Consider the following 25293-nt stretch of genomic DNA (forward strand, 5'->3'; position numbering starts at 1 on the left):
CTAAAACGAGACTGGAGCTCTGCGTGACGTCGCTCTGACGACATTGACGGGAGATAACAATAATAACTGTGAAATGTGGGATAAAGGCTGTGGTTTCACTACGACAAGTTTGATTAGCTAAAGTCGGAAAAGTCTGGAAGTTCAGTGAAAACAGCTTGTCCCAAGTTAAGCGAGTTAAAAATGCAAGCTGTTTTCACATGAAAAAACAAGGGATTATCTCGCCTTTATGACCTGAAAATTCCAGAAGAGTTATATTACCTCGCGAGATGCTATAACTTGTCCTGGTAAATGCCGCAGCCAATCACATTGCCGGTAGTGACAGATACCTGCCAAATCGTGAACTGCCGAATATTTTCCAGTCGCTCGCGCTCATCTCGCGGTTCACTTTGGTTTTGAAATGGCAGACGAATTCACTCGTAATACCTTCCCGTTCCGATGTACAATTCTTCCGGCCTCATTAGATCCCTCAGTTCCTCGGCCAGGACCTTACCTATTTCATGGTGGCGGTAAGCAGAACCCGTAGTACCCGCTTTTGAGCACAAAAGCTCTACAATTTATGCCAGCCACACTGTCCTGTGCTTACGGCGATTGCGGGTGTTTAGCTGCTGGATTGTCCGGATTAACACAATCCGTCGCATCCTCTCCTTTTGTCGAGAGTCGCATCCTCTGAAAGAAACGTCGTCTCCTTCGAAGAAATAAGGCAAGAATCAGTACAAGAGAAGTCATTCAAAATGCTTCGTCTCCCGCCATTTTTTCAAAGTTGCGTGCTTTTTTAATTTGAATATTCTGAGTAAACAGCTTAAATTTTACAGTGAAAACAGATGTCAAGTTTAACGAGTAAAGGTCGGTCTGTAAACAAATACCTAGAAAGAATATTCAGCTAGCTAATCGGCCTAGTGAAAACACAGCCAAATTGGCCACAATAGTGACGCTTTTATTTCACCCGACATCAAGAACATTGATATAATAAACATCACGCAATCTCTTAAGCAAAGGTGGGGTTAAATAACGGCAAAGAGACTAATACGTATAAAAAGGCAACGAAAGCATGAAGAGAAGGCCAGAGCATGGGGAGGGGGCGGGAAAATTCTTCTTCAGTACCGAAAATCTGTGTTCGGATGTTAACACGATGGAAATGAAGGCGAGAAGTACCAGGAGAGAAACTGACCTTTCCTATAACCTTGGTGCTATTTGATCCGACCTCATTTGATTGGATTAAGATCTGTGATTGACAACGCTCCTTACCCCATGCCAAGGTACACCTAGTTACTTAACTCTATGTATGACGGGCCTCGAGATAAAATCACATTACGCTTATGTCATTACGCTTGGCCTTTTTACGGTTACTTTTTTGTGCGACTACCAGTTAAAATTTGTTAATTTTTACTCTGAACGACGAAAGTTTTGCTGTTTTGATGATAATGGTTAATCCCATCGAGACCCACTTTATTGCATATGATTCGATAACCTACTTTTTCTCCGTGATAATAATTTTCCGTGAAAATTTTTCTGCAACAATTTTTACCTATTTGGGAGTCTTTGTTTAGATGTTTGTGTATTGTCTTAAAACTATAGACACAAATTGTTCATATCCTTTTCTCCCTTCTGGAGCCGTATCCTCCTTCCAAGTTATCTTATTACTCATTTACTTGTGCATAAATATTGGCTCTTGTTCATCAGTTTTCAAAAGGTTACTTAGCATCCTAACACGTGCTCGATTTTAATTACGGATGATTGGCATGGATCATGAGATGACTTTGAAAAACAAAAACGGATACTAGCGGGATGGAAGTGAAAAAAAAAAGTAATTACCCCGAATAATTACCTTAAGTCTGAGTAAAATATCCCATCGGAAACTGTTGTAGACTCACAATACAGTATTTTAAGAGGAAATTTGACTTTGCTATCAAGGCGTGTTGCACTACGAAGTTAGATTATACTGAACAAACCCGCTACATACAAAACGTGGAGAATAACCACTAATGAACACAATATTCGCCAATAGTCTGGGCAATAAAAAAGTAGAGTGTTCTAAGGGGTTAACTGGAAGGTCGTTTGTAAACGTAAGTGCTGCAGATCTTTGGTGTATCATACAGCCTAGCTATTCATTTATATTGTTTATGAAATCCTTTGTCTACAACCTCCATGCAGCTTTAAAAATAGAATAGCTCTATCAATTCCAAAAATGCAAAGGTGTTAATTCATGAGCTGAATGTTTATGCAATCATTATGATCTCTTGTTGTCATTTGTTAAATAATGTCCTTTCGCCATCGTAAAGAGAGGCGCTACTCCTATAAGCGAAAGGGAGAATTTTAGAATGCTGCATTCAACAAAGTCATGTTCAATCAAAACTCAGCACGATTTGACTAAAGATTGTCAAAGAAAATGTTTACATTCGCAGAAATTACGGTTTTTCGACGCGATCGATATAGGAGAGAGGCTCGTAGGTGATGCTACTAAATAAGATAATGCACACAACACAAAGGTGCCAAAACGACAAATATTCATCGTCTTGAACCGAAGTGTGTGAGTTATCAGCAGCTGAAAGTAAATGTTTGGTTAACAAGCCCCCAATTTTTCGATGTGGGCGGGTTCTTCCATGATTATGATTGCAATTTACCTAGTGTGACTTGTCTAGCCATTTTTCGGAATTGCTTATACGGTGACCAGCATAACTTTCATTTTTAACACAAAGCGTTTTTAAACTGAGGCGTTATTTTAGTCCTCCGAGTAATGTCACGTTTTCGACATCTTGGAATTTGTTCATACACGTAATAATAATAAACCTTTCAAATAAACCTCCCACTCATTTCACGATTTGTTTAATCATTTGCAGAATTCAAAGCGTTTCATGACAGCTTGTGTGAGTTCATCTTATTCAAAAGTGATGTTTGGTAGAATTAATAATAAGTGGTCAAAAAAGTTTGAGATTACTGCAGGTGGAAGGCTATTGCTATGTAAGGGGGCTTAAGATATTGTTTATCTACCGTTTTGTGGTAGCTGCAATACTAATTCTATGTCTGCTTTCATGTTGGAAAACAAAATGTTCGCTTACGAAAGATGTAAAAAATATTTAAAGTGACGTATGGATATATATTGTATTCCCGGTCAGTGGCATTTGGAAAAAAACAGCGCATAAATCTGATGATTAAAAAGGAATCATTCTAAAGAAAAAAGTGGCCACAATGCAAGTTACACGTTTGTGTGAAATGCAGTATAATGAAGAACTTACCAGATGTTCCTAACCTTAGTTTCGCAAACTTTTATAAACGAAGAAATAATTGTTACCTTAATCTATCTGGATATGAGCAGAAAAAGAAATTCATGTGCGATCAACTTAGTTGTGTTTCTTTTATCGTTGATGTGGAATAGAAAAGAAAGCGCTGCTGCAATGCAAGGTGAGTATACAATATGTTTTTCTTGCTTTTGATTCCAAATGTTTGGCGCACTAACGCCCCGTATGGCTTAAAATGGGTCGATAGTAACTACTGAAACTGGGAAATAGAAAAGGAAAAAAAAACCCTCCTTTTTGAAATCCAAATTGTATTTCCTAAACTGTGTTTCCAATTTTAGAACGGCCTCGAATTCCTCTAACCAGGGAAAAGAAACTTAGGAAAAGGAAAGAGATCGTGAAAACCGAACTTTGTCAAAACGAAAAATTAAATCCATTGGCGAAGACAGAGAAGAAAATTGGCTTTTCCTTGGAAAAAGGGACAGGCATCCAACCTGTAAGGGTTAGCAGAATAGCATGTCAACATATAATTTATTTTATTAACAATGCGGTTAGCAGTACTGCTTAGATGGCAAGATAAGCTCTGGGTTAATGCTAATCAGTCGTGTATGCAGAATGGACCTGTTCTTTTGTATTGCTACATTTTGCGTTCTTGTTTGAATGTGTTTCGGAGATTTCTCTAAAAGGATACTTAATTTATGCGATCTCCTGTTTTGCAGAATGCAATTTAGTTGTGAACAACACTCTGAAAAGTCCTGGATATCCAAACAACTACCCAAGTAACATGGACTGTACCGTTACTCTGCCGATTCCAAACGAAATGACGATGAACATTACATTCCTTTATTTTGACGTAGAGTTCAGTGAGCCAACTTGCAGGTGAGCATAAATATGCAAATAAACAAAGACCACTTCAAAATTTCTCTCTGCATTATTCTCTCAGTTTGCAAAGTATGAAATATAGAATATTCTCGTTTACTCACTGCTAATGAAATACTCTTGTTAAAGTTTTGATTACCTAAAGATCAAAACTAGCAGTGGACTTGATGTTGGTACCTACTGTGGTCAGAAGACTGGAACTTCAGCTCTTGTAACTGGAGAATACGTTGAAATAGTGTTTCACTCAGATGCGAATATACAAAAGAGTGGATTTCTTTTACAGTTCGCTCTCTTGTCAAATGGTAAGTACAGCCATAACGTGCAACCAGGAGACAAGGATGATCCTATTTTGATCTTAGGTACTGAGGTAGTCATGTTATGAAAATAATTAATATTTTAATTACATTTTTTCCTCGGATTCATACCCAAAGTTGTGAATGTCTCTTTTCTCGCTTTTTTTTTTTTTTTTTTTTTTGTCGAGTTATGGAATGAGCTAAAATCTTTTTGGAAAAAATCGATCTACAATTTACGTATTGTATGGACTTTAGGTTCAGCTAGGGATCGATCCTTCATAGAATATCAACTGGAAGAGGGAGTGGTTGAGGGATTTTGGAGGAGATTCCACGGTTTTCAGGGGGACGGAGTGGGGATCAGTAGTCGCCGACGGATTATAATGGGATAACTATAGAAAACTGACTCTGAATGAATGGAAGATCATATGAAAATTATAGAGCAGCTCTTCTCCGGTTCCTTCGTAAGAGGTGTCAATTCAAACTGAAGCTTTCATTACTGCGTTGCAGTTCCACCGAGAATAACTTCACTCGATCCTGCAGAACCCATGATTCCAGGCGACCAAGTCCGGTGTTCCATTTTCGGATCTCTACCGATTTATACATCGATTTTGTTGATGGAGCCGCTTACAGTGCTTGTGAAAACTATGGGCCAAGCCAGGGCCAAGTTATACCAAGGAGGTAACTACAGCTGTGTGGCAACGAGCAAGTATGGAACTGACAGAAAATACTTTTCTGTGATAGGTGAGGAGGTTGATGTCAATTTCAAGCATATCAACAGTCATTGTACATCACAAATAAATTAATAAAATTATCTTCTAACATGTGTATCATGACAAAACATGAAACGAATCTTAGCAGGTGAACTGCGGCCTAAAAGGATATAGGTTTCGTTGGAGTTCGAACCTTGGCTTCTCAGATACTAGTGGTGGGCCGCTACCAACTGAGCAACGAAGCCACATACATGAAGGGAACAAAGGAAATTAGCATGTTCAGACAAGAAATTATATTTAGATTTCCTGAATATCATTTTTGAAGAGGTTGAAAAATAAAATTGTCATCATCAGGGTATTTCCAATAGGAATTTTCTTTGTGGGTTGGATATAGAGTAAACCAACATGAATGTTAATAAATAGAATGTTTTATCTCAAAGGATGCGGTTCATTGATAAACGAAACGTTAACAAGTGCTGGATATCCTAATGGCTACCCAAGTGGTATACATTGTGGGGCTTCTCTTGCTATTCCACGAGGAATGCAGATGCAAATCTACTTCAGTGATTTTGATCTGGGGGATAGTAACGATTGCAAGTAGGTATTGTGTCAACTACGGAATGCTCCCGTTGGGAAATGCCAAATGTACAACACCCAAGAAGATAGTGAATCATGACATTATCAGCTGACGATAAGGGCAAACGAGGCCGAATAAATTCTGGCCTTGAATAAAAGAGAGCACGTTTAGTGCTACATCGTATGAGACTAAATGTTAAACCACAAGCCAACTCTCCCCAGCACTTATTATCACCAAGAACTCCCCATAAGTATCCAGTGGGAGATCTAGGGGAGGGGCCCACGGACCCCGACTTCCCTCCAACCCCTCCACCCTTGTTTTGGGTAATAAAAATAGACGCAAAAGGAAGAAAAGCCAGCAGGTGTACACACACGCAAAAACCACGCTCTACCCTTAGTTCAAGGTCTGGAGCCGCCACTGGTATCAGCACGCAATTCTCCATCCCCCCATTGGAGGGTTATATTAGTTAGACTGTAATGGGATTAGCATGTTTTAAAGAGAGAAGTTTGTTACTTTCTGAGATTTGTAGGTACAGCAAAGCCGATAACTACGGGTGCTTTAATCGTAACTATAAAAATTGTCTTTTTCATCTTTTACTTTACGATTCATACATATTTTGAAGAGGATAGAACTAAAGAAATGTTGACATTCTCTTGTAGTCGAGACTATTTGAAGATTTTTAATGAGAAGAACCAGAAATTCGGTGTGTATTGTGGTCTAAACTCCGGAAAGAAAATAAATGTAACTGGAAGTTACGTTTTCATCACGTTTCACACTGAGGACGAATCTCAAAGCAGAGGGTTTAAGTTGCATTTCAAAGCGAGTATTGCAGGTAAGTTAAAGGATGCTATAGTTTTGTTTCTCGATCGCTAACTAAGCGTAGCGCTCTCAAAAGTCAAATTTCATTTCCGACAATACTTTTCTTTCATCTCTAGAGCTTTACGCATGCAAATGACTTGACTAGAAGACAAAAAAAAAACAAAAGCAATCAAAAAATGTTAAGGGCTGAATTCATATTGCTGACGCGGTCGAGACACACACTGATAAAATTTATTTCATGAATTTGTCTACTAATCCATTTAAAATGTTAGCTTTGTTGTTTTGGTTTTAAATGTTTAACGGCAAATCCCTCGCTTCTAAGTCAAAGCATTAGAAATCATCCTACATTTTTGATAAATTCTAAAGTTTGTAACGAGTAATTACGACAAACTTTGGGTTTCAGTATTGCAATCATATTGACTTCACAATTTCTTTCTGTGATTTTCTCTTTAAAATTGAGATTATGAACTTATTTACATTCAAAAGTCGAAGAAAGCAGAAACTTGATGCTTATCTTAAGATTTCTTGCTCTAAAGAGCGAATTAATGATACCACAAGAGAATTAATTTGATAATCCCAGGTACAGATGATGATCATCTCTCTCATTTCTTCAACAGAATGTGGCTCTGTAGTACATAACACTCTGGTGAGCCCTGGATATCCAAACGATTACCCAAGCAACATGAACTGTACTTATTTTCTTCATATACCACAAAACAAGATATTGCACATTACTTTTATTTATCTTGACTTGGAAACGCTGTACTCTACTTCATCATGTTTGTAAGTGAGGCTTTTAATTTCAAGCAAATGTCGTTATCTCGGCAGTAATCATTATTACTTGACTATATGAAAATTGCATTAAAATTTCATTTTCCTACCTTGCTACTTACAAAGCAAGGATGCACTTGTTCGGGGTGTCTTCAGTGTTTTCTGATTTCTGGTTTCATTTGTCACAAGGAAATGAGCCAGCTCTCTCTGCCTTATCCGAAGATAAGCTTTCATTAATGACAAACCATCCCTCACCACCCTGATGTGAGCGATGACGATGACTACCACCTTTTTGGAAGTTAGCTACTTACGCGTGATAAAAAAATATGTATTTTGTTGAAACTTGCGCATAGAGGACCCAGAGAAAAATCACTTCAAAGCCCTTACGCCAACTTGATGGTTATTATGTTTGTCTGGAAGAGTTTTCCACACTTTTCCGTTTTTATCGTTTCTTAAGAGGTGACGTTCTGACGATTGCTAATGACATAGGAATGGTGGCTGGAAAGTTTTGTGGTCACCAGACTGGCAGAAAGATCATAATTGCTGGAGAGTATGTGCAACTAGTATTCCATTCAAACGACAATAATCAACGACAAGGATTTCGTTTGCACTTCTCTTTTGTTTCATTAGGTAAGTTTACTCATAATTACGTAAATACATCTAAAAGAAATAAACAAAGGCGACTAGTTAAAATGCATTGGGAGGTCATGTAGAAATTATGGATAATGCCCAAAGGTATCGATGCGGATACGGAATTTTCGAAGATTTACAGAATGTTCAAAGATGTACAGTCTGACCGCTTCAGGTAAATACATGGAGGAGAAGGAATCATGCAATCCAAGAGAAGCCCTTTTCCAGTTGGTATAATGGTCCTCTGAGGCAAATTTTAAACTCGTTAAATCGGGAAGGTGCTGGTGTTGAGGTAAAACGCTGGAGGTTTTGTAGAGCACAATTTTTAATAGAAGACCACGAACAAGTAGAGAAATGATGATACGGGTAAAATGATAAAACGAACTAATTCATAATTTGACCTGTAGATGATATACAAGCGAAAAAAGAATCATCGTAAGTTAGTTACTAGTGACACGATCTAATCGTTTTGCCAAAAAAAGTTCTGTTTCATCTTTTTTCGGTGTTACAGGGTGTGGTGTGATCACTAATAATATACTGACCAGTCCTGGATATCCTGACCACTACCCAAACAGTACAGACTGTGCATCTTTTGTTCCTATTCCACAAAACACGCAGATGAAAATTTATTTTGCTGAGTTTGACGTTGAGGAGAGCCAGGATTGCGAGTAAATATTGATTACATTTCTTGCATCAGAATGAAAGTAATTCAGCTAAACGGCTGCTCAAAGTCTCTATCTCTGACTTTGTTATATATGACTAAATATACACTCACAGAAGATAACTATTCCTCTAAGGAATAGAGGGGGTAAGTTGCTAAAGAAACTGTGATGCTGGTCAATGGAAGGTATTACTAGATGGGTTAATATGTTTTAACAGCTGAGTTGATAATGCAAGTTGGCCACCGTATAGAGTTCTAAAGAAATTCTAACGCTGAATTTTCGAACATTGGCCGTCCGTCTGAGCGAATGACGAAGGGCTAACGTTCGAAACTTCTCGTTTAGAAACTCTTTACCTTATTTGTCTGAGGACCTAAGTCGTGACCGAAGTTTGTGTCCCCTGAAGAGTGGTGTTGGCTTAGACAGCATCTACAATACAGCATGTTTTCTTTGAAAAATAGATCCCATGTTGCCTTGCGCCAACTAGTAATAGATAATGATAATAATAATAATAATAATAAAGTCTTTATTCCATCATAAGATAAAACTACATATCTTATGTTACAATGAATTCGGAAAAACTACAACAGAAGTCTACATACATATTATGAATTAAAAAGTATGTCATTACAATAAATGGAGCTTAAATATCAACCTATTTACCAAGGTGTTCATAAAGCGCTGTGTATTAATTTTCGGGCGTACGCAGCTTTTTTTCCTAAGATTGTGTACATATGTCTTTTGGACAAGAATGATGTCTTTCAGGGGGTGGCAATCCGTTGATTTTAGTTTCTTTAAAATGTTTCGGTCTTGTTGGTTTAAAAGGTTCTTGATAAAAACTGGAAATGAAATAAACCGGCGTTTGTGACATCGGTCTAAAAAAATTTTGTACAACCTTAAAATCGGACTCAGATGCCCCATAGACTGAAAGTGCATAGCTAAAATTAGGCAAAACAATGGATATAAATAGATGATCAATCTCTGCCTGAGAGTAATGTTCCTTTCTCAATGTTCGTAGGACGTGCAAACACTTGTTTGCTTCGACAAGCTTAGTTCTTACATGCTCATCAAATTTTCCGTCACTCTGTAAAGTTAATCCTAGTAACTAGATCACAGGTGACTTCGAAATGGACTAAGGACAAAAATTGGTAGCAGAATGTATCGTTGATATTTTAACTAAATTTTGACGTCTATTTCTTAACACATAGATTCTAATGGCTATGAAAACTCATATATGTTAACTGCGGTTAAGAAGCGAATATAAAAATTCAGGCCTGTACGGGATCTGAAGCCAAGACCTCTGCGATACTGTTGCAGTGCTCGACCAACTGAGTTAACGCGTCAGCTGGGAGCTGGTTATTATGTTAGTTTGGAATAAACCCGTGAAGTGATGAGTCAATGGCATATATGATTTTTTTCAGGCCTTATTTCGACCACTATTTTAATACTGTTCATTACTGCGAAAATGGATTGCATGCTGCCGCGCGCTTGTTCAGTAATATATTACAGATGATGTAAAAATGTGGTATGAATGTGGTAACGTACTGATTAGACCCATAGCAATATAGAATCTATTTGTTTTATATGATAAAAAACAAAACTGTCTTTCATGATGACGTCATCAATACCTCTGTCCTCCATTAAATCACTGTTAAAAAAAAAAAACAAATAAAAACACTTGAATAATGCAGCTCATCATTTGATTTTTCTCAGTTGGGACTTTTTGAAGATCACCAACGAAAAGAATCACCACTTTGGTTTATACTGTGGATTGAAGACTGGGGAGGAGGTTCTCGTAACTGGAAGCTATGCCTTCATGGTTTTTCACTCCGACCGTTCTCAACAAAAACGAGGATTCAAAATGTACTTCACTGTTGTTCCATTCGGTAATATCCCTGAGAAGCAGCTGTAATTAAACTCTAACTTTTATTTCAGGAAAAATTCTCATTGTTAATGGAAGATGACGGAGAGCCAGGCTTCGAAATTTTACAGGCCTTTCATCAAAGCTAAGAGCTCATATTAATATTTGCTGCACAAGTTCAGACAACTTTGGAGCAAATGGAAGCTATGGTCTGATATTCCACTCAGACGGTGATATTCAAAGACGAAGACTATTAATTAACTTTTCGAGCTTACCTCTTATGAATAAGTAATCAATCCTCAAGAAGATGTAAATGTCAGTTAGATTTCAAATCAGTATGTTTCGAGCTATTTAAAGATCATTCTTGAGCATCATAAATTAGCACGATGTCAAAATGCTATTTTAGTCTTAATATCAGTGAATAAAAACAACAACAAACAAACAAAAGCAATAGAAATGAAACGAAGAGACTGCACAGGTCTCCTATTTTTGGAACGTCGTTTTTCCCATGCGTATTTATGTAAGTAGAGGCGTATTCCTTCCATTTTTTCCCTAATTTCATAAGGCAAACTTGGTAAAAATGTATTAGGTAGGTGAATACCCTGATGATACGTCTCACTGATCAATTTTTCAACCTTTTCTTAGAGACTACGATAGCTGGAGTAGCAGAATCAGCACAGGCAACCATAGGTCATCAGCCTACAACAATGTTAACAATAACAGTTGATCCGATGCAAGAGAACGAGACTTCCTTAGGTTCCATCACATACATAAGTGTTGGTGTCGCCTCTGGTTTGTTTCTTTTGCTTTGTTTTGCTCTCAGCTGCTGGTGTTACAAAATCAAGCACCGAAAGATAAAAAAGAGGTTCGTAACTACCCATGGTAAGGAAAGGTTGCGATAATTCATAACGACAAAGTACAATACTAAAAGAGAATTTCTCGCTTGTGTCACGAAGATGTCAGTTCCCATGTGTATACTGTTAATCTCTCTAAGGTAATGAGCAACTGATCACCAGTCACCTTAGGAAACAATTTATTTGGATATATCAACAAAGTTGAAATGGTAAAGCAGCCCCAAACAGTTTCTTTCGAAACTATCAGCCTTTATTCATTAGGAAACAATTAGCTCCGCTCTTACTGGTTTGTTTTCAAAAAAAACGTTTTCTGCGCGTTTTGATGATGGATTCCCGCCGTCCGCTTTCTCATACGGGTCTCTTGTTGTTACATTACTTAATTGTTGGTGTCCATGTAAGCAAAATTACTTTTTTTTAATTTCGCTGGTTGTTTTGCTGAGATATAAATCTTTTTGGAATCGACTTTGCGGCGTCGCCGGAAAGCTGAGAGGGTGTAGCGAAAAAGCAAGTCGCTGGCTAATTTAAAACTGTTTAAGACCCAGAGAAACTACGTGACACATCCGATAAAATGAGACACGAAGGACTTATTACACTGATTTATTAATGAAAACAGTGACAGTCAAGGTAAACTATTCCGGGCTGCAAAAAGTCTACTCTGTACAAAGAGTGAGCTCTGTTTTCCGAACTCTACTGATAATGATGCCCTCTCAAATGCTATTGGTGACTTTTTTAATGCGCAAGATCTCAAGAATCAGTGCTGATGTTGATGCTATAGTCCTTGACCAATCATCACGTGACCTGGGGAAGACACAAGGTTTCCAGCAGATGAGAGCGGTGCATTGGCTTCCTTTCGTAACCTCATTAAAGTTGAGGTTCAGACTCTAATTATGATATCACCTAAAAAGTACTGCCCGTTGAAACCAATGCCGACACCATTACAGACTGCCTGATATATTACAACCAGTCATCACTCGCCTGATTAACTCCTCTTTGGTTAATGAGTATTTTCCTAAGTTCTCTCACATTACCCCGGCTTTGCACTCCCTCCATTGGCTACCAGTCAAAGAAAGAGTGCTATTCAAGCCCTTGATTTTAACTTAAGGCCATTTATGGGCTGGCAGCATCCTATGTTTCTAATTTAGTTCAAGTAATGCAGCCTTGTCCGTATTCATTACGTATAAATAATGACATCTCTACGTATGATGCACGATCCTCGCAGTAGATAGCGCTATTTAAGCTATAGCGAAAATCAGACCTGAAAAAAATCAGGCCTGTACGGGATTCGAACCACTGACCTCTGCGATACTAGTGCAGCGCTCTACCAATTGAGCTAACAAACCAACTGGGAGCAGGCCATTAAGTTGGTTCGTATTAAACCCGTGACGTATAAATAATGACATCTCTATCAAATCTTTTAGTGGTATTGCCAAGAAAATACTTGGTGACAGGGTTTCGCAGTAGCGGCACCAAAGCCTTTTAATGCCCTTCCTTGCGAAGTTAGACTCGAAAAGAATTTTAATACTTTTAAGACTTTAGTTAAAACGTTTTTGTTTAAGTCTGTGTATGGTTAATCTTACTTGTATATTATCTATTTTATCATACTGTAATTAATATATATATATATATATATATGTGTGGGTGTGTGTGTAGGTATATATATATATATATATATTAATTACAGTATGATAAAATAGATAATATACAAGTAAGATTAACCATACACAGACTTAAACAAAAACGTTTTAACTAAAGTCTTAAAAGTATATATATACAGATATATATATATACAGTATATATATAGATATATATATACAGTTAGATATATATATACAGTTAGATATATATATATATATATATATATATAGATATATATAGATATATATATATATAGATATATATATATATATATAGATATATATATATATATATATATATATATATAACTAACTGCAGACAGTACTGTTTCGGCCTTCTGGGCCTCATCAGTGCAGTGCTAATGCTAGGATGGAGGAGAACCGAGACGGTCACCCCAAACGACCCAACCTTTGTGGTATCGTCTAAGCCATGCCAGAGTGCTCAAACTAGAGTAAACCAGCGAGCATGCGCAATTGCAACGGCAATGACTCATCCTAGATAGAGTGCTCAATTTGGACATGAAAGCAAAGCTTTGTATGCCAAAGAGCTATATCTAACTGCAGACAGTACTGTTTCGGCCTTCTGGGCCTCATCAGTGCAGTGCTAATGCTAGGATGGAGGAGAACCGAGACGGTCACCCCAAACGACCCAACCTTTGTGGTATCGTCTAAGCCATGCCAGAGTGCTCAAACTAGAGTAAACCAGCGAGCATGCGCAATTGCAACGGCAATGACTCATCCTAGATAGAGTGCTCAATTTGGACATGAAAGCAAAGCTTTGTATGCCAAAGAGCTATATATATATATATATATATATATACAGTTAGATAGCTCTCGCTTGGCTTTGCCTTTTGGCTACCTTGCGATTGAGCACTCTACACTGGGGTTGCCATGCACTTAGCCTTCGGGCAAAGCTCATCACCTTAGTTGTGATTTGAGCACTCTCGCATGGCAACATGCCTGCACTTGGTCCCACAAGTGTAGCGCCCAGGCAATGGTTTATTCGAGAGCTTGGTCCAGTGTCTGCACTGCACTGATGAGACCCACATAGGTCGAAACAGTGTGCACTGTCTGCAGTTATATATATATATATATATAGAAGCAGTGTGGCATATGAGGACGGACAACTTCGAGCGAAGGAAGACACACACTCAATAAAAAGTCTAAAAAGTTTAACAAAAAACGTTTCGTATGATGCACGATCCTCGCAGTAGATAGCGCTATTTATGCAATAACGAAAATCAGACCTGAAAAAAAATCAGGCCTGTACGGGACTCGAACCACTGACCTCTGCGATACTAGTGCAGCGCTCTACCAACTGAGCTAACAAGCCAACTGGGAGCAGGCCGTTAAGTTGATTCGTAATAAACCCGTGAACGTGATAAATGAGATACAATGAATATATGAAGTTCATATAGTTTGAACTGCGGTATTAGATACGTATGATGCACGATCCTCGCAGTTGATAGCGCTCTTTATGCAATAGCGAAAATCAGACCTAAAAAAATCAGGCCTGTACGGGACTCGAACCACTGACCTCTGCGATACTAGTGCAGCGCTAGAGCGCTAGAGCGCTAGAGCGCTAGAGCGCTAGAGCGCTAGAGTCCCGTACAGGCCTGATTTTTTTTTTTTTTTTTTTTTTTTTCAGGTCTGATTTTCGCTATTGCAGAAATAGCGCTATCTACTGCGAGGATCGTGCATCATACGTATCTAATACCGCAGTTCAAAATATATAAACTTCATATATTCATTGTATCTCAAAAAACGTTTCGGTCCGAGAACTGATGAAGGTCTCGGGCCGAAACGTCTTTTGTTAAACTTTTTAGACTTTTTATTGAGTGTGTGTCTTCCTTCGCTCGAAGTTGTCCGTCCTCGTGTGCCACATTGCTTCTCCTACCATTTATCGAGGTTTGGACTGTGAATTCTTTTGGATCCTTCTGGCGCGGCGTCACTGTTGGCTCGAGGCCTTTCAACTTGTTATATATATAAATATATATATGTATAACTAACTAACTGCAGACAGAACTGTTTCGGCCTTTTTATTGGGCCTGATCAGTGCAATGCTGAACCTAGGATGGGGGAGAACCGAGACCATCACCCTAAACGACCCAACCTTTGTGGTATCGTCTAAGCCATGCCAGAGTGCTCAAACTAGAGTAAACTAGCGAGCATGCTCAATTGCAACAGCAATGACTCATCAAGGACATAAAAGCAAAGCTTTGTATGCCAAAGAGCTATATCTAGCTGCAGACAGTACTGTTTCGGCCTTCTGGGCCTCATCAGGTGCAGTGCTGATGCTAGGATTGGGGAGAACCGAGATGGTCACCCCAGATTATATATATATATATATATAGTAGCAAATGGACTACTCAAGTGACGCACATATGGATTTTAATACAGCCTGTTTCGTAGACCAACAAAAGTTGATCCACTCGTCAGTTTAACTCCATACACACAGTGTATGGAGTTAAACTGACGAGTGGATCAACTTTTGTTGGTCTACGAAACAGGCTGTATTAAAATCCATATGTGCGTCACTTGAGTAGTCCATTTGCTACTGTAATCGCTCCTTCATTGTCGAGCACTGTCATGGATCCTACGTTGCCTATTTCGCTTATAGATATATATATATATATATATGTAATCTGTATACGAGGGAAACTCTGACCCTGTACACTCCAAATAATGATACATAAATAGAATAAATGTTTGAAAAGAAAATTTGCCCTGAGCGGGATTTGAACCCACGTCCCCCTGTTACTAGTCATGTGTGATGACCACTACACTATCAGGACAACCACTACACTATCTGGAGAACCATGCTGCCACTATCAGGACAACCATGTTGGCAACACGGCAATCGAAGATGTCATTTACGTGATCGGAGACGTGGTCTCCCGGGAAACTTAATTTTCAAGGTGACAGGGTTAAGAAAGCCTACAACCCCATATGAAACCCAACCAAGGATCTACTAAAGATACACGACCGAAGTCAACTAGTGGATGACAAAGGAGGATCCAATTACGGATACAGGCTAATTTCAATTAAACAAATTGTGTATACGAGGGAAACCCTGACCCTGTACACCCCAAATAATCATACTTAAATAGAATAAATGTAACAGGGGGACGTGGGTTCAAATCCCGCTCAGGGCAAATTTTCTTTTCAAACATTTATTTTATTAGGCTGATAGTTTCTAAAGAAACTGTTTGGAGCTGCGTCGGTGGGGGTAACCAAATAATTTGGATATTTCAACAAAGTTGAAATGGTTAATTGGCCACCGTAACGATTAAAAAAACTGACGTTTCGAGCGTTAGTCCTTCGTCAGAGCGAATGGCTTCGCTCCGACGAAGGGCTAAATTATTTCGTTACCCCCAAATCCAAATTATTTCGTTACCCCCACCGACGCAGCCCCAAACAGTTTCTTTAGAAACTATCAGCCTTTATTCATTTGTATATATAACAGGCTTCGAGCCAACAGAGACGCCTCGCCAGAAGGATCCAAAAGGATTCGCAGTCCAAACCTCGATAAATAATACAGGAAGTAACGTGGCACACGACGAAGGACAACTTCGAGCGAAGGAAGACATATACTCAAAAAAAAAAATCCAAAAGTTTAATAAAAAACGTTTCGGTCCGGGACCTTCTTCAGTTGTTTTGTTTTTTTTTTGTTTTTTTTTTTCTAATCCATTTTCACTGCAATTACTGCAGTAGGGTAGGACTAGAACGGAATATATGCGATCCATGCGAGTAGGCCACCCATTAAATCCCAGCCATCTCACCCTCAGGGGAGGACATCCATCACACAGTTGCCAACTGATGAAGACAACTGATGAAGGTCTCGGACTGAAACGTTTTTTATTAAGGATTTTTGGATTTTTATTGAGTATATGTCTTCCTTCGCTTGAAGTTGTCCGTCCTCGTGTGCCACATTACTTCTTATTTATACATATATATAGTAGGTAGCGATCAAGCAAGACGACGCACGGTTTCTGTTACTCTGAGTTTCGTGCTTACGCGCTAATCAGGCAGATTTGATCATCAGACAGATTTCAGATCATTCTATTTTGTTCGTATGAATATGAAAGTTAGATTTCATTTTAACCGCCGCCCAGTTAGCCCAATGGATAGTGCGCTGGATTGTTGTGCGTCGAGGGTTCAAGCTCCGGCCGGACCAACACACAAGGTCTTAAAATAATTTAGAAGAATTTTGCTACTTTTCTATAACATCATGAAATGGTTACATATTCTAGTATCCTCGGATGGAGGTTGGGGTAGGAGACGTTAATTTCCCACACACGAGATAACTGTGTGATGGATGTCCTCCCCTGGGGTGGGATGGCTGGAAAGGTGGACTAGCTCGAATGGAATACATTAAAATTAAAATTAACGCGCATTTGATCATATTTTAATGTTAATTTGCACGCTATAAGTACAAAAGGTTTTATTATTATTATTAGTATTAAGATTATCATTATTTCATGTTGTGAAGACAGGCACGAACTTTATTCATTTAGAGAAGGATACGAGTCATGTTGTGCGCGTTTCCTGTGTCCAGAGCCGCCCAAACTTTAGTGAGTCGGATTTTCCGGGCGAGATTTTGAACAAACCAATCCTCCAAAGTTCAAATACGAGGGTGATTTTCCGGAAACTTTGTTAAACCTTCAAATTGCCAAATCCACGGGGATTATTATCAAATCTCGATAGTTTTTTCTTTCTAACACTCTTTGCAAATTATACAATTCTTTAGTACTCCCGTATCTTCAATACTGTTCTATTATTTGGGCTTCCACAAAGTCTTCTCATTTACAACCCCTCTTTCGTCTCCAGAAGAAAGCTTTAAGAATCATTACTTATTCTCTACCACGTGCACATACTTACTCACTCTTTAACAAATTCAAAATACTCAACATATTTAATATTTATAAGTACCAAGTTTCTTGCTTTGTTTTCCTTCACATGCAGAAGCTCTTGCCCAGTCTCCTCTTTCACCTCTTTCTGTTCTTAACTCCGACGGTCATCAATATCTCACTAGGCAAAAAGATAACTGACATCTTCATACTCACAAATATTCTCTCTCGCTTCGGGTACAGAGTCCTCAAATTTGGAATGACATTCCTCTCTCACTTCGTAATTCGCTTACTCTTTCTAGTTATAAACGTAAACTGAGAGATCATTTTCAATCATTATAATTTTATACTAAGTTGAACTCAAATTTAAATTTATTATTACTTTCTGCTCACTACCATTATTTATGTTTATCTTGCTTTATATGCAGTAGTGAATTTATATATGTTGTAATTGTTTGCCTTTTCTCCGTAAATCTTGTGTTTATTGTTATATATATATTATATATATAATTTTTTATATATATATATGTATATTTCTTTTTATTTCATGACTTTTATTTAGTAGCAGATTGTAACTCTCTGACCTATGCCATTAAGCCTCTGGCTTTGGCATCTCATTAGCGTTAACTTGCGCATAATTATTGTTCAAGATTAATAAAGATTAATTAAAAGATCAACTCATTATAAAGTTTTCACTAACCAATGTTGTCAGTGATTAGCTGGTTTTTTTACCCTTATCTTCTCAAATTGACAGGCCTGCTCTTTATTTTCGCAAAGTTGTTGTGCTAGACCAGTGGGAGATTCTTCCTGAACAGGTAGAATACAAAGAAGAGTTAGGACGAGGAGCTTTTGGTGTTGTTTACAAAGGAACTCTCAAAAAAAGAGCTGGGATAGAAGTGTTTCAGAATAGCGAGAGACCCATGCCAAACCAAGAATTACGGGAGGTCGCTGTAAAGGTTTTACCAGGTTTGTTAAACAATAAAACTGTACTTGAAGTTAATATATTTAAAGCAAAAACCATGACTATACTAGCCGTTTCCTCTTTATGTGATGCTAGATTTATTTTAAAGAATTGAAATTGCAGATGGTTTAAATCAAGCGAGAAGCGCTGTGCACTCAACAAGAAATAAGAAAGGTCGTTCAGCTTTATTTTTGTTGGGAGTGATTGAAACAAGAGGCCATAGTGAAAAATAACCAGTAAATCATGCTCACCTTACGTTGTTGCTTTCCGGAGCTGTCGAATACACTCGTTTAAATGCGTGGGTAACTAAAAAGTTAGTTATATCCTGCACTACTCTCGAGTCTCAAAAAGATATTTCTTCGCAGATAATCCTCGCGAAGATCAGAAACAAGCATTTTTGCAAGAGATATCACAAATGAAGCTGTTGGGTTCCCACCCGAACATCGTATCTTTAGTTGGATGTTGCACTCTGCAGGACACCAAGTTTCTGGTGATAGAATACGTTCCGTATGGCGACCTCTTGCAATGGTTACGCAGAAATCGCCTATTGGTAAGAGATTTTACGTCACTTTCATAGCTAAATTGAACTGCGATAAAATGTTTTTGTTGTTTATTTCCCTTAAACTGAAACTAAGTACAATTATTGAATCATGCTAAGGGTAGTGATAGGGGATCTTTTTTCCTTCCGTGTTGTGGCCCAGCGCCCAATCCCGACGTTGATGCCACATGAGGGTTGGGGTTGTTGTTGGTTCTCGACTTTTTTCCGGGTTGGGCTTCTACTCTTTTGAAAAGAAGTCGAAAACTCACGTTATAAAAGTACCTTTACCATAATGCAATTTAGCGCATTGTACTAATTAACTGACTGATAAGGTAATTAATTTTATTTATCTCTAAAATTGAACTGGTCTGTTTAACGCGGATAAGTAAGAGGTTCTTCAGGCTTTGCCATGGAGAAATTCTGATATGAATTAGGAGTTTTACAAGAGCTAAGCTGCACCAGTATAGAACATGAAAAGGCCAATTTACCAAGCTGACCATTTATTGTATAGGTGAGCAAAAATCAAGTTAGTTGTGGAAAAGAGGAAGACTACGAAGACAAAGACATCTCTATTGCCTCGAAAGAGACCTGCGATTCTGAAAAGGTAAGATCCCTGCCAGAGGTATTTCATTCTCCACATTTCGTATCTTGGCATGCACTTTGAATACCAGCATTGGTTACTAGGATTTTACAGAGGGATAATTAAACAGGAAAAGTCAAAATAAGAAAGAAATAGAAATTAGCTGCTGTATTCTCTAGAAAACGTTATGTACCCTAAAGAGCTGAACAGGGTAAATTGAATTCAGAAGGACTCTTAAAAATTGTCAAAAATGCTTTATACATTTTATCGGTGCAGTGTCAAGTTTCCAGTTAAGTAATCGATTGTTAAAACTAAATTTATTTGATGATATACCTCTTTAAGCAGCTCGACGCCGTGATTTCTTATCACCAGGAAAACGTAGAATTGAAAAAGATACCGCCGCACCCCCAAACAAACTGCAGCGCTGCCGTCCCCTCGACAGAGAATCTTGATTATAACGATGATGAAGAGGCCGACAGCAACAGTTTTACGACAGACAAACTCTTTTCGTTTGCTTGGCAAATAGCACGTGGAATGGTAATGTATTATCGAGGACATTTCATGAGCCAAGAAGTTAATTGCCACATGAATGACGTTAAAAGCCCTTAGCAGCGTATTTTTGCATTCAAAGCCTATAAACAGAGAGCGAAAGAAATTCGCCCAGAACTGTTAAAATACGAGAAAAAAACCGAGAAAAGGGAGATGAAAAACTGCATGCGCTTAAGTTCGCCAAAAGTTATTTCGGAAAAGAATGAAATACCATATCTGGCTGGATCGATGTTTTCATCAAAATTGGTAGGTGCAACATTTCTCCATCAGTCTGCTATTTTGACACTTTTTCCTAGAACCACCTCGCTGAGAAAGATTTCGTTCACCGTGACCTTGCAGCTCGCAATATTCTGGTAGGCCGGAACAACCAAGTGAAGTTGTCAGACTTTGGATTAATGCGCCAGACCTATCAAGACGTGTACAGTCTGAAGAAAACGAAGAACCTTCCAGTAAAGTGGATGGCCCCGGAATCTATTTCTTACAGTATTTTTACAATCAAAAGCGACGTGTGAGTGAATAGTTTCACGAGACTAAAAGATAATTTTTTATTCATATAAAATTTGTGCCATTTTGAAATAGGTATTTGTCAACGCGTTTAAAACGAATCTGCGCAATAAAGGAAAAAACTGATAGATTGACTAAGAAAATAAAAACTAGCTTTCTAACTAGATGTTTGCAAGAATTTTTGTTCCGCCACGTTAGTGAAAAATGAAAATACTTGTTATTTTTTGTAAGAAGAATTCATACCTATCAGTTTCGAGCCTGCAACAAACACCATTTCTTGAGCTAAGATGATTTATTGCATTTATATAAGTTTCGTGTTGTTCGAGCTAGTTCATTTTCATTAATACATTTTCATTTATTTATTTCTTTTGCACAAAGGTGGTCGTATGGGATTCTTCTTTGGGAAATGGCCACCATGGGTATGTCCAAGGAACCTGAGGCTGTTACTCGTGATAAATTTGTTAGCATCTTGCCATTTTTCATATATTTTGATATTACAGAAAATCATTCAAGATTTGCCAATGTAACTCTCACCTTTTCCTCTGCAATTAGGGAGTGTTCCATACCCCACGTTGACTAATTCTGAAGTATGCAGAGTACTTAAGACCGGCTTTAGAATGGAGAGGCCAGACATGTGCTCTGATGAAGTGTGAGTAGCTGACCCCTTCCAACTTTAATTGTACTTGCGTGTGGCCCTATGGTATTTGCAAAGAGTTGTCCATCAGCTAAAGGAAACAGTTTTTGAAACAGATCTCGAGAGTTAGAGCGTCATTGTTAAGTCATCTAGAAAAGCACATCGAGACTTGTAATGCAGCCAAACTCTATTTTTTTCTTATAACTTTGGTCAAGTTCTGCATCTGGAACATCTGTAACCTCGAGCCCTTTAGTACTTGTACGTTTCATTTCAAACAAATTGGCTCCGAAATTCATGGACACTCATTTGTCAGTTACATGTAGTTTACAGCACTGGGTGAAACATTCCTTTGCTCATTCCGAGAAACTCCCGACCAACTTAATGGCCATTTTTAATTGGCACCCATTTGTAAATAAGTATAGAAAGAAGGAGATACCTTAAAAGATTGTAAGGGCTCACTCTACCTTCTTTTATTTCCAACAGATATGGGCTGATGACCGAATGCTGGAGGCAAGAACCAACTACTCGCCCCAGCTTCTCCCAGTTGATTGAAAGACTAGAACTGATTATCTCAAAAGACACTCCCTACTTCGACTTCAGCAAGCGCGTTGAATCCAGTTCATATTATAACACTCCCACTATAAAGGATGATGAAAACGGACGATGAGCTGCAAGTGACAGAACTCTACCATCAGAAAGAGACGATTATTTCAAGAGAATGCTAGCACCTACATTTGAAGATAATTAGCAAATTAATGATTTACCATCATTTAACCCATCCTCTTTTGAGTTTCCACAAGTTAGTGATCGATGTAGTCAGATTTTACAAATAGTTTGTCAAATGCACTCGTCGGAAATTTTAGATAGACCAACTGAGACATTAATATTTGGTAGAGATTTTCCGAGATGTTATGTTTTTGAGTTTTATACTCAACACTGGATTAGACAAACAGAGCAATTCAATTTTTCGGACAGTTCTTTGCAATAATTCTCGAGTCACGGTAATTTTTTTCTTTTGTTAAATTCTTTATTCAAATCTATGATTCCCAACCTACCGCTAGGGAACTGAGAAAATTCTGAATACCCTTGTTAAGCAATAGATTACAATTTTCACGAGCCGAAGGCGAGGACGTGATTTAAGAGGTTTTCGAGCGTTCTCCCATGGCTTGATAGAGCATGGGAAAGTGTGTTCTATTGCTTTATGACATCACTAGTCACACCCCGGCTCTATAACCCAATGAATTGGCCGATAAGATGAAGCGTTCTGGATTCATTATGTTATAAATCAGGGTAAATAAGCTGATTCATTGTTAATATCCACATATCAAGGATAAAACGATACAAGCCGCCTTCTTAAACAACCAACTGCAGAACTAAAACTAATCGTGTCTTGATCATTCCTGTTTTCCAACGCTCCACGTTTGATTGTTTTTAACCATGAGTTCACATTGGCTCTTTCTGATGTGGTTCTTGTTCTCATTGGCCTTCGATATTAAATACGGTTTTTGTTTCACGAGACTCTTTCGAAAAGTGCACTAATTTTGACAAAACCGAACTCGCAATTTATTCAACATTTTCCCTATGAAGTCTGCTAGCTAGATCACTTGAACACCCAAGAAAAGGTTCAGCTTATTGGTAGGTGAGAACAACTGATCGTAATTCGGCGTAAAAAAAGTTGATAGTTATTCAGTGGAAATAATCAAGAAGAAAAATTGGAGCAGATATACTATACTGTTTTCGATGGATACCATGCACTGCATGATCGTCTTGTGACGAGGTAGTTCGAGTAATGTGTCTCAATGTAAACGCAAGAACCATAAATTTTGACATTTACGTCAAAGCCTCTTACAAAATTGTGCCGTTGAACTTTCCAGATTTCAATCAAACTTTTTTTGAGGTGGAATAAAGTTTGGGATCAAAATTGATTGCAACTGATTCAGATTATTGATTGATCTTTAAGAGGTTTTCTCTCTCAGTAGATATTGTCACATGAATTTCGAATGATACAGTTTTTTCTTCATTGAAGTGTAAAGAGGCTATTACTTGGTTTGAGAATGTTCTCTTTCTCTTAGTTGAATTAATTGAGATTATTCAAAGTATTTTTGGGTAAAATGTCGTAAAAAAAAAAGATAAATCATGTTTAGATAAGTACTGACATCTACTTAATTATTATTATTCATCTAATTATTATTAATGTAGTCTACGCGTTTTACAAGATATCAGCATTAATCGGTTGTCAAGCAAACTTTCGTGTTCATGAAGACCGTTCACGCCCGCAAATAGCAGGAGCTAGTCGAGGCGGGCGGAAATTAGAGGTACAGCAGCAGTATAGATTACAAATAAAACTTAAACATAAATTAATAACATTTCCAGAAAAAGACAACCACCTAAAAAAAACTCGTAGATATAACTACATCACTAAACGAAAGAAAATAGAAACACTATAGAATGTAGAATATAAATTATGAAGGCGGTTTATAATTAATTTTTTTAAGTAGAAGGGGCGATTCAACAAAGCAATCCTCAGCCTCTAAGAACGAAAATAACATGTCCTTAAAGAGTTTTTTGAAAGTTTTCTTCGGGAGTTGACGAAGAGCATCGCAAGTGGAGTTCCAATCTCGATGGGTTAATATAAAAATTGCCGGAAGAAGAGAACCACGAATCATGATTATGCTTTTCAGTAGCTTTAATGAAAAGATTACTAATGTTGGTAGGCACAGTTAGACACGAGACGTCAAACATAATTGAGGAAACTTATTCAACGTATAACATATTTATGGGCAGGATTTTTGAGGAGATAAATAAAGGCAACGCATGTGCTCTGGGTTCAGAAAAATATATCAGCCGAAGAACACGTTTAGATTAAAAATTAAAGAAATTAGTTAAGGTGCTCTTTTAAATTACTAAATGACGCTGGGCTTCTCAGCAACCTAATTAGCTCTGAATGAATAAGAAACAGATACACTTAACTGTTTTTAAAAGAAAGTCTTGCTAACGTTAAATGAATCGTGTCACCTTCAGCTCCACTTCTGATAAGACAAAAAAGAAAAACGCCGAAATTTCTACCAATCTCGAAAAAATAAAATGTAGTAACGGTTGAATTAATATTTTTGATGTAGTAAGTAAATTTCAAAATCCTAATGGAATAGCCTCTAGGACTAATATTTGATTGAATGATTTACGCTTAAGAGCATCACTCTAACATAACAGCGGGACTTCAAAAGGATTTTCAAAAATGCACCGCATCTGAGAGTAATGATTGCGAAATTCTGGCTCCAGGCTAAGTTTAACTAACACCTGAACGATGACTAAGTGTCCAGTACTCTCCATACTTACGAGTGGTTTGTCTTTTCGAATCACAAGAAAACATTTCCTTTAGCTATGCATTGTCCCTAAAGAGTATGGAATTCTTTTTTGGTAAGTACTTTGTAATTATCCTGACTACCTATGATGAAACTTGAGGAGACAAAAAAATAGCCATATAAGTGAATTTTCAAAATATGTATGGTTTCTTACGACATTGGAGAGTTACCTACTGAAAGATGAATATAATTTCGAATTTTCATCTCTCTCTTAATTTTATTGAAATATTTATAGATCTATTTTTCCATTTTGCTCTATTTTGAAAGAATGAAACTCTCAGTTGTCAGGGAATTAGCTTGCTAAATATCAAATCACCTTTCTGGTAGTGAGTACATACGTAACAAACATCATAGTCGTCATAGCGCGTCGAATAAGTGTAGACGCATCTAACAAG

General features: G+C 37.8%; 1 protein-coding gene across 3 annotated transcripts; it reads left to right on the forward strand.

The window, feature by feature from the left end:
• The first annotated feature begins 380 nt into the window (after window positions 1-380).
• Window positions 381-24677, forward strand: LOC111325325 (uncharacterized). Of its 3 annotated transcripts, none has more exons than XM_088756443.1 (19): window positions 381-3399; window positions 3953-4112; window positions 4242-4414; window positions 4913-5146; window positions 5556-5712; window positions 6352-6524; window positions 7129-7294; window positions 7740-7912; window positions 8424-8580; window positions 10285-10457; window positions 11078-11297; window positions 18525-18736; window positions 19097-19281; window positions 19781-19873; window positions 20195-20386; window positions 20695-20906; window positions 21281-21321; window positions 21455-21551; window positions 22020-24677. In XM_088756443.1, exons 1-19 carry the CDS (start codon window positions 3237-3239, stop codon window positions 22201-22203), a joined length of 3165 nt encoding a protein of 1054 aa, XP_088612569.1. In that variant the 5' UTR covers window positions 381-3236; the 3' UTR covers window positions 22204-24677. The 3 variants fall into 3 exon arrangements, with proteins under 3 accessions (XP_088612569.1, XP_022784868.2, XP_088612570.1); XM_022929133.2 differs by having other exon boundaries at window positions 20222-20386; XM_088756444.1 differs by having other exon boundaries at window positions 3264-3729.
• The last annotated feature ends 616 nt before the right edge of the window (window positions 24678-25293 follow it).

Source organism: Stylophora pistillata, chromosome 4, assembly GCF_964205215.1.
Source record: "Stylophora pistillata chromosome 4, jaStyPist1.2, whole genome shotgun sequence".
Lineage (NCBI taxonomy): Eukaryota > Metazoa > Cnidaria > Anthozoa > Scleractinia > Pocilloporidae > Stylophora > Stylophora pistillata.

Bases quoted from the DNA above. Each gene is read 5' to 3' on its own strand.
- LOC111325325 (XM_088756443.1), top strand. From the start codon at position 3,237: ATGTTCCTAACCTTAGTTTCGCAAACTTTTATAAACGAAGAAATAATT. The intron at 7,295-7,739 runs GTAAGTGAGGCT...TCGTTTCTTAAG, and splicing joins TACTCTACTTCATCATGTTT to AGGTGACGTTCTGACGATTG. The intron at 21,322-21,454 runs GTATGTCCAAGG...CTCTGCAATTAG, and splicing joins TTGGGAAATGGCCACCATGG to GGAGTGTTCCATACCCCACG.